This window comes from Crinia signifera, chromosome 4 (genome assembly GCF_055691185.1).
Source record: "Crinia signifera chromosome 4, ASM5569118v1, whole genome shotgun sequence".
NCBI classification, from domain to species: domain Eukaryota; kingdom Metazoa; phylum Chordata; class Amphibia; order Anura; family Myobatrachidae; genus Crinia; species Crinia signifera.
Window position 1 is genome coordinate 313,620,656 of NC_139220.1, and position 9,036 is coordinate 313,629,691.

Genomic DNA, 9,036 nt, shown 5'->3' on the forward strand with positions numbered 1-9,036 from the left:
CCGGACTGCAGATTGTGATGTCCTGTCCGGCGGTCCGGAGTCTAGTCCGGGTCCGGTTTTTACATAGTCCCCATTACAGGGGATGCTGCCAGTGTGTACAGATAGTGTATATACTGCTATATATCACACTGTATATAGGATAATAATATACTGTATATATAACATTACAGGGGCTGCTGCCGGTGTGTACAGATAGTATTATATATACTGCTATATATCACACTGTATATAGGATAATAATATACTGTATATATAACATTAAAGGGGCTGCTGCCGGTGTGTACAGATAGTATATATACAGCTATATATCACACTGTATATAGGATAATAATATACTGTATATATCACATTACAGGGGCTGCTGCCGGTGTGTACAGATAGTGTATATACTGCTATATATCACACTGTATATAGGGTAATAATATACTCTATATATCACATTACAGGGGATGCTGCCGATGTGTACAGATAGTATATATACTGCTATATATCACACTGTATATAGGATAATAATATACTGTATATACTCACATTACAGGGGCTGCTGCCGGTGTGTACAGATAGTATATACACTGCTATATATCCCACTGTATATAGGATAATAATATACTGTATATATCACATTACAGGGGCTGCTGCCGGTGTGTACAGATAGTATATATACTGCTATATATCACACTGTATATAGGATAATAATATACTGTATATATCACATTACAGGGGCTGCTGCCGGTGTGTACAGGTAGTATATATACTGCTATATATCACACTGTATATAGGGTAATAATATACTGTATATATCACATTACAGGGGATGCTGCCGGTGTGTACAGATAGTATTATATATACTGCTATATATCACACTGTATATAGGATAATAATATACTGTATATATAACATTACAGGGGCTGCTGCCGGTGTGTACAGATAGTATATATACTGCTATATATCACACTGTATATAGGATAATAATATACTGTATATACTCACATTACAGGGGCTGCCGTCTGGGTGCTGTATACAGAGAGTACAGTATATAGATATGAGTTATGGGAAGCCCGCTCCCGGGGCCGCCATGTGACGTCACTCTCCTGCGCCCGTACAGCAGTTCAGTCACTATGGTAACAGTGGGTAAGCCCAGGGCCGCCATCTTGGTACACCCGAACTAAGACTTCATCTGCCACCTCTTCCACTTACACCCGGAGGCCGGAGAGCGCACGGTGAGCCATATGTCACCTCTATTGAAGGAGTCCTCCATACTCTGGGTGATTTCACGTCCGTTTTACCGCCACCGCCGCCATTGTTTGTACTGGCATGCCCACACTAGTGACGAGACCGGCGGGCGGCCATTGTATGGGCGTGTGTACGTCACTGATCCCGGTAGTGTTGGTCCGTGGACTGGACACTGTACGGATGAGGTCAGTATTGTTATCCCTATTATATGTAGTAGGCCTATAGGGCAACTTATACCAGGACTGCAAGTCCCAGCATGCCCTGTCAGCACCTGTCCTGGGACTAGTAGTTCCACAGATATGTATGACAGTACCCCCGCTGCATTATTGCATGTGTCAGCAGTATGCATTATGTTGAAAACGCAAGTGGGCTGCAGAGCTTGCAATCTGCAGCCACCTGGGCTGATAGGGCTGCCCTCTCATTTATAGGTGGACCCTGGTCCCTGCATACCACCTGACATCCCTAGTGTCAGGGTCTTGTGATCATTGGCTCAGCCCACAACATGGCGGCCTGCGAGTAGCACCCTGTGTCTGGTCAGGCCAACGCTCTTATTTCCATGGCACCCGTCATGCTACATCCCCTTATTATCGCTTCCTTCTAACCCATCTGTCTCCCCATCCCAGATGACGATCCACAACGTGTACATATTTGACCGGAACGGCATCTGCCTCCATTACAGCGAGTGGAATCGCCGGAAGCAAGCCGGAATCTCCAAGGATGAGGTGACTTCATGGAGACGCAGATCTGACATTTAAATATTGTACCTCTATATGTCTAACCACCCTCTTCTCATCTCTGCCTTGTTTTCTATTCCCTCTCTGCAATACTTCCCCTCATCTTCCACCCTTCACGTATCTTCTACCCCCTCTCTCCAGGAGTACAAGCTCATGTACGGGATGCTCTACTCCATCCGCTCCTTCGTCAGTAAGATGAGCCCCGTGGACATGTATCCTTTCCATACGTCCAGTTGGAGGGTGGTTTGGTGCTGGGAACATTTACATGGTGGGAACCCCAAATTGACTTCCAGGGGCGGAGGTCGCTACATGCATAATGTTCTTTAACTGCGTGGTGACAGGAAAGATGGCTTCCTCTGTTTCCAAACCAGCAAGTACAAGCTCCATTACTACGAGACTCCGAGCGGGCTGAAGATGGTGATGAACACGGATCTGAGTGTGGGGAACGCGCGGGATGTCCTGCATCAGATCTATAGCACGGTGAGACCCTCCATAGTATAGCGGGGTGGGGGGGGGGTCATATCTGATGACTCTAGGTTCTGCCACTCCCTTTTTGTAGAATGGACCAATAGAATGACTAGAAACATAGTTCGGAGCCTAACGAGCAGGTTAACGCCGCTCCAGCAAACGTATGCGCACCCGTCCGCCGAATCTCTTTTCAGGGCTGCGACGGATGTGTACCTCCTCTGCCCGGCACTCAGCAGTCGCCACGTGATCCAGTGGTCACTCGGAGCAACACGAAATCACCTTTGGGTTTTTAGAAGTTGAGATGAGTCCTCAATCAGTGCACTGGACCAGAGGGTAGCTAACATGGAGAAGAGACAGGAGCCTTACAATGAGGTGGGAGAATGTGTGCTAAAGAAAGTGCAGTGCTAGATCTATTATGGTATGTTTTTGACCTTTCCTAGATTTGTATTATTTAAATGTTTTATATGGCTTACACTATTGGCCATCAATAGTGTGAAGCTGGGTACACATTACACAATATCGTCCACGATTTTCCCTTGGACTGTCTGTAACTCTGGACAAACAATATAAATACACGCTGAACGATATCATTCAGTGGCCACATCCAGGAGAATGCTGTCGTTGATGAGATAGTCAGGATTTGCCTGCATGTACAGACGACAGAGGGGGTCGTTAGTGGTGCACAGGAGTGGATATAGGGCATGTTGTCTAAGCGATATGTAATTATCGTGCATATCGTTTAGAAAAATCGCCTAAGGTATACCCAGCTTTAGATATTTACATACAGTATTGGCAAAGGAATACAGTATGCAGCGTATAACAGGGCTTGACAAACCTCAGGTGCCAGTTCGCCACAGCAACCAGATTCTGCTTCCAGACGACCAGATTTTTTTTGGGAGGAAGCAGAATCTGGCCTTGGCTGGGTGGGCATGCGATAACAGCTGGGCAGAGCTGTAGTCAACCCCCACGGCTGTATAAGACGCAAGAGCAGGTCCGTCGAGGTGCGGTTATAACAAAACTCGAGCCGGCATCGCAAGCCAATTGGAGTTTGTGGTTCGGGAGCCAATCAGGAATGGCAGTGGTAGCTCGGCTCTTGATTGGCTGTCGTACCGTGCCCAGAATGGCTTGCAATCTGGCACGAGTTGTGAAATAGTCGCGCCGCAGCGGACCTGCTCTTATACAGACAGGGATGGATACAGAGGGGAGCGATCGCTCCCCTAGATCTGCCCCCGAGCACACGCTGCTGGCCCTGGTCATCCTAGGAAAGGAGGAGCTGCATGTGTATAACACGGGTGAGAGGCTCCTGAGGCCGGGGACAGCCAGAGTGGTGCCTGCCCTGCATCGCCCTCGGCCCTAGTTTGTGTCTTGTATACGTCCCCCCAACCCCCCCAGAAGAGAAGTGTAGATCTGCCACTGTATACAGGGGGGGGGATTGACGACAACTCTGCCCGGCTCTTGCTTTTAGTGTGGAGGAGGAGGCTGCTATTTACCCCTTGGCAACGAGCAGGTTGACCCCATGGAAACAAGCATTTACCCCTGGCAGACAAGGTTAACCCCATAGCAACAAGCATTTACCCCTGGTAGAGCATATTAACCTCTGGCAGAGCATGTTAAACCCCACTGGCATCAAGCATGTTAACCTCTGGCATCAAGCTTGAAACCCATAGCAATGAGCATGTAGGTAAGTGAAACTTATGTGGCGTAATATGTAATTATGGTATGTGGTATTATATGTAATGGGCATTACAGTGTGTGGCATAATGTGTAATGGGCATTACAATGTTTGCTATAATGTGTAATGGGCATCACGATGTTTGCTATAATGGGCGGTATTCAATGTGAATACCGGCGACGTGCAGCAAATCCTGTTTAGGATTCGCTGCACATTTGCCACTGCTCGCTGCGTTCCGGAGCCTCGCCGGCTCCGGTATTCAACGAGTCAGGGGCTCGTTGCCCCTGACCGGCGAATTTGAGCTCCTGCGGCGGACGCCACAGGGAGCCTGAGGACGGTGGCAGGCAGGGAGATGGAAGTCTCCGTGCCTGCCCCAGAACGTTTGTGGGGGGGAGGTGGGCTCCCCGGGTGCCAGGCAGCACAGGCTGCCCCCCGGGGGTGCCAGCAGGGGACCGGGTATATTCACTACACCCGATCATGCATATGTAATGATCGGGTGAAGTAAATATATGAATTTCTATAGATTGTAAGCTTGCAGCAGGGCCCTCCAACCTCCAACCCTGTCTGTTGTTACCCAGTTTGTCTTATCACTGTCTACTATTGTAAAGCGCAACGGAATCTGCTGCGCTATATAAGAAACTGTAAATAAATAAATATCTAATGAGCGGCTCGGCTCCGGCCCCCTGCTGGCTGGTCTGTGTAAAAAAAAAAAAAAATATATATATATATATATATATATATATATATATATATATATATATATATATATATATATATATATATATATATATATATATATATATATATATATATATATAATTTTTTTTTTTTTTTTTTTAAATTAAATATATATTCATGTGCTTACAGCACATGAATAAAAATAGCATGCCCCTCCTCAGAATAAAATTCCAGATTTTTTGACACCAATTGTAAAAAACAAAACACTTTATTTTAAAAGTTCACCTTCCACTTCACCATAAAAATATAGCTATTGCTACTCGGTGAATCATGGCGAAAAAAAACGTAAAATGTATTCGCCATCTGGTCATTGAATAGGGTGATTCACCGTTTTAGTCAGAAATTCGCCTTACAGCACAAAATCGCCATAAAAACCTGGCGAATCAGCCTCATTGAATACCGCCCAATGTGTAATGGGCATTACGATATTTGGTATAATGTGTAATGGGCATTACGATATTTGGTATAATGTGTAATGGGCATTACAATGTTTGCTATAATGTGTAATGGGCATGACAATGTTTGCTATAATGTGTAATGGGCATTATGGCGCGTGTATATTTTTGGAGCGTGCCCACAGTCCCTAGTTTATCTGGCTCATTTTCATCCTGGCTCCTACATTTCAAGAAATTTGTTGAGCCCTGGCGTATAATAAGACCAAAGTGTACATTAATGTCCAGTGTCGTTATTAGGTTCTTCTACAGCTCCCCCAGTCTCCCGCACTTGCTGCGCAGAGTGGGAGATTGTGGAAGGCATTTGGAAACCCCCACTCTAAAAAATCTTGTGTTTGTACCGACAGCGGGGGGCAAAGTTAAACAGTAGCTAGTTAAGAAGCGAAGGTACATCCATGCAATTTATTCTGTTATCGCATTGTAAGTTTGTCCAATAATATAACATCACATCCGCATGTGGTAAATGGGCCCCATACTCACGGATTTCTGTAACAACAGTGACACCTGCGGGTTATACAACAGAATAACCATTAAAGACACCAATAATAAAACAGAATAATAATAGAAAACTCCGTTATAAAAATGTACGTTTGCTTGAACCTGAAGGCAGAACATCACATATGGGACATTTATATCTCTCAGAACTAGGACAGGTAGCAGACAAGATAACATGGAATAACTAGTAGCCGTATATAGTTCTCATCCCCCTATTGGTGCCAGTGCTTGCATTGTGTCTTGTATTGTGGTGGGGATTTGTGTTCTCGTGAACGTTTTTAGTTGAGTTGACATTTTTGCTTTCTTTTACGTCCAGCACTTGACCTATGGGATTTTGGTTACATGATACTGGAGCGGCCTCAGGGCACAGTGGTTGGCGTTACAATATGAGCAGATCTTAAAATCACTATGGCCCCTACACACGGAGCGATGTAGGATTGTTTTATAAGCAAACTAGTTAGATTGTTTGGAAAATGCTCTGAAATCCACCCGCGTAGATCCCGTCAGTGTGTCCAAAGCTTAATGTATCCTGTTTGTTGCCTCCTAGTTCATACATTGAATAAATGTGTGTGTGTGTTGTGATTAGAGGGTGGTACTCCCACTGAGGTTTCACAAACTGTCGCAAAAATGGCAATGGTAATTCTGAGGCGCACTATGAAATCATTATACACTTGACATTGTTATTGCAGTGTTAATGTTTAAATAAAGTTTTATTGATGCCTACCATCAATTGCATGTGTTGCACAGAAGGCATGGTTGTATATGCTGACTGCAATGCACACGGGTGAGAATAGAAGGGCTTATAGTTTGGTGGCGCAGCCGAGGGCTGACTCATAAGGGACACAGCAGCGCCATCTTCAGAAAATGTCATCGTCCAGAAGCATTCCTTCAGTAACGTCACCTTACGGTATAAGCACTGATGTTGTGCATCAATGTTGTCATCCAAAAGCAACCACAATATATACACCTGCAACAATAGTACCTCACTCCAGGTGGTCCTCCCCTCTAAAAGCACCTATCAGAGGGAGGAAACAATGTGCCATCATTAGTAACCATCTTCATCTAGATGGTAGGAGATTTGCTTAGCATTGACAATTGATGGGGACAGAGATTTTGCAGGCGAGTTCCAGAGGTAAGGCGTTATCTGGGAGAGCGTTCCAATCCGGGAGAGGATGTGGGGGGCAGATAGTGCTGCCGGGGGAAGTCATGGATCATTTGAAATGAAATGGTTGGGGTGACCTGGGTGCTATTGTAGTTGAGACAACAATTTATTTGGGAAACGCGTCACCATTGTAGATCCTGGTCGGACTGCAGACTAATCACGTTTCTCCTTCTCTCTCTGTCAGATCTATGTAGAATATGTGGTTAAGAACGCCCTCTGCTCGCTGAACGAGCCCATCCAAAGTGAACTTTTCAAAAGTAAACTGGACAGTTTCATCCGAAGTCTCCCATACTTCTCAGCTCGTGCTGGCTGAGCCCAGTACCCCGTCCCTGGATGTGTCCTGTGCACCCCCACCCAGTTGTCTCCTCTTTCCTCTGTGGTATATCCAGAGACTGCTCCTATCTCACAAGCTTCTGATGGCCACTGCGGATGACCTACTTCACCTGCACCCTACACTGGCTTCCGATGGCCCCCGCATATCATCGCCTTCACCTGCCTCCTACACTAGCGTCCGATGGCCCCCGCATATCATCGCCTTCACCTGCCTCCTACGCTGGCTTCCAATGGCCCCCTGCCTATCATCGTCTTCACCTGCCTCCTACACTGGCTTCCGATGGCCCCTGCGTATCATCGTCTTCACCTGCACCCTAGACTGGCTTCCGATGGCCCCCGCGTATCATCGTCTTCACCTGCCTCCTACACTGGCTTCCGATGGCCCCCCGCGTATCATCGTCTTCACCTGCCTCCTACACTGGCTTCCGATGGCCCCCCGCGTATCATCGTCTTCACCTGCCTCCTACACTGGCTTCCGATGACCACAGAGTATCCCCATGTTCACCTGCACCCTACGCTGGCTTCCAATGGCCATTGAGTATGACCGCCTTCACCTGCACTCTACGCTGGCTTCCAATGGCCATTGAGTATGACCGCCTTCACCTGCAGACTATGTTGTCGTGTTTCTAGGTCTCTGCTTTGTGGGATATTATTTCTGCTATTTACGTAGTGACCTGAACAAAGTTTGGAACGGAAAAATTTTCTATATCTGCTCCATGTTCTGTGCGTTATATACTGATCATAGGACTGTGGACGGAAGGTTGTATGTACATAGGTGTGTTTGTGTAGTTCCATGCTCCATTAAAACTACTTACCGTAATAGCTTGCTTGTTATGTTTGTACGGTTATAATGTATAATGTAGCATGGGATGGGCAGAAGGGAGAGATGAGCCTGCCCCTCCCTCTGCAGGGTGACACAGACAGAAGGGAGCCCTATAAGCCTGTCACTCCCCGTGCAGGGTGACACAGACAGAAGGGAGCGATGGGCCTGCCCCTCCCCCTGCAGGGTGACACAGACAGAAGGAAGCTATGAGCCTGCCCCTCCCCCCTGCAGGGTGACACAGACAGAAGGGAGCTATGAGCCTGCCCCTCCACCTGCAGGGTGACACAGACAGAAGGGAGCGATGAGCCTGCCCCTCCCTCTGCAGGGTGACACAGACAGAAGGGAGCTATGAGCCTGCCTCTCCCCCTGCAGGGTGACACAGACAGAAGGGAGCTATGAGCCTGCCCCTCCCCCTGCAGGGTGACACAGACAGAAGGGAGCTATGAGCCTGCCCCTCCCCCTGCAGGGTGACACAGACAGAAGGGAGCTATGAGCCTGCCCCTCCCCCTGCAGGGTGACACAGACAGAAGGTAGCTATGAGCCTGCCCCTCCCTCTGCAGGGTGACACAGACAGAAGGGAGCGATGAGCCTGCCCCTCCCTCTGCAGGGTGACACAGACAGAAGGGAGCTATGAGCCAGCCCCTCCCCCTGCAGGGTGACACAGACAGAAGGGAGCTATGAGCCTGCCCCTCCCCCTGCAGGGTGACACAGACAGAAGGGAGCTATGAGCCTGCCCCTCCCCCTGCAGGGTAACACAGACAGAAGGGAGCTATGAGCCTGCCCCTCCCCCTGCAGGATGACACAGACAGTAGGGAGCTATGAGCCTGCCCCTCCCCCTGCAGGGTGACACAGACAGAAGGGAGCTATGAGCCTGCCCCTCCCCCTGCAGGGTGACACAGACAGAAGGGAGCCCTATAAGCCTGTCA

General features: G+C 47.7%; 1 protein-coding gene across 1 annotated transcript; it reads left to right on the forward strand.

Annotated features, from left to right (window-relative positions):
• Positions 1 to 1,261: 1,261 nt before the first annotated feature.
• Positions 1,262 to 8,107, forward strand: TRAPPC1 (trafficking protein particle complex subunit 1). The gene is made up of 5 exons (XM_083185524.1): positions 1,262 to 1,418; positions 1,857 to 1,955; positions 2,109 to 2,179; positions 2,309 to 2,447; positions 7,139 to 8,107. The coding sequence occupies exons 2-5, from the start codon at positions 1,857 to 1,859 to the stop codon at positions 7,265 to 7,267; spliced, it is 438 nt and encodes a 145-aa protein (XP_083041650.1). The 5' UTR covers positions 1,262 to 1,418; the 3' UTR covers positions 7,268 to 8,107.
• Positions 8,108 to 9,036: the final 929 nt, after the last annotated feature.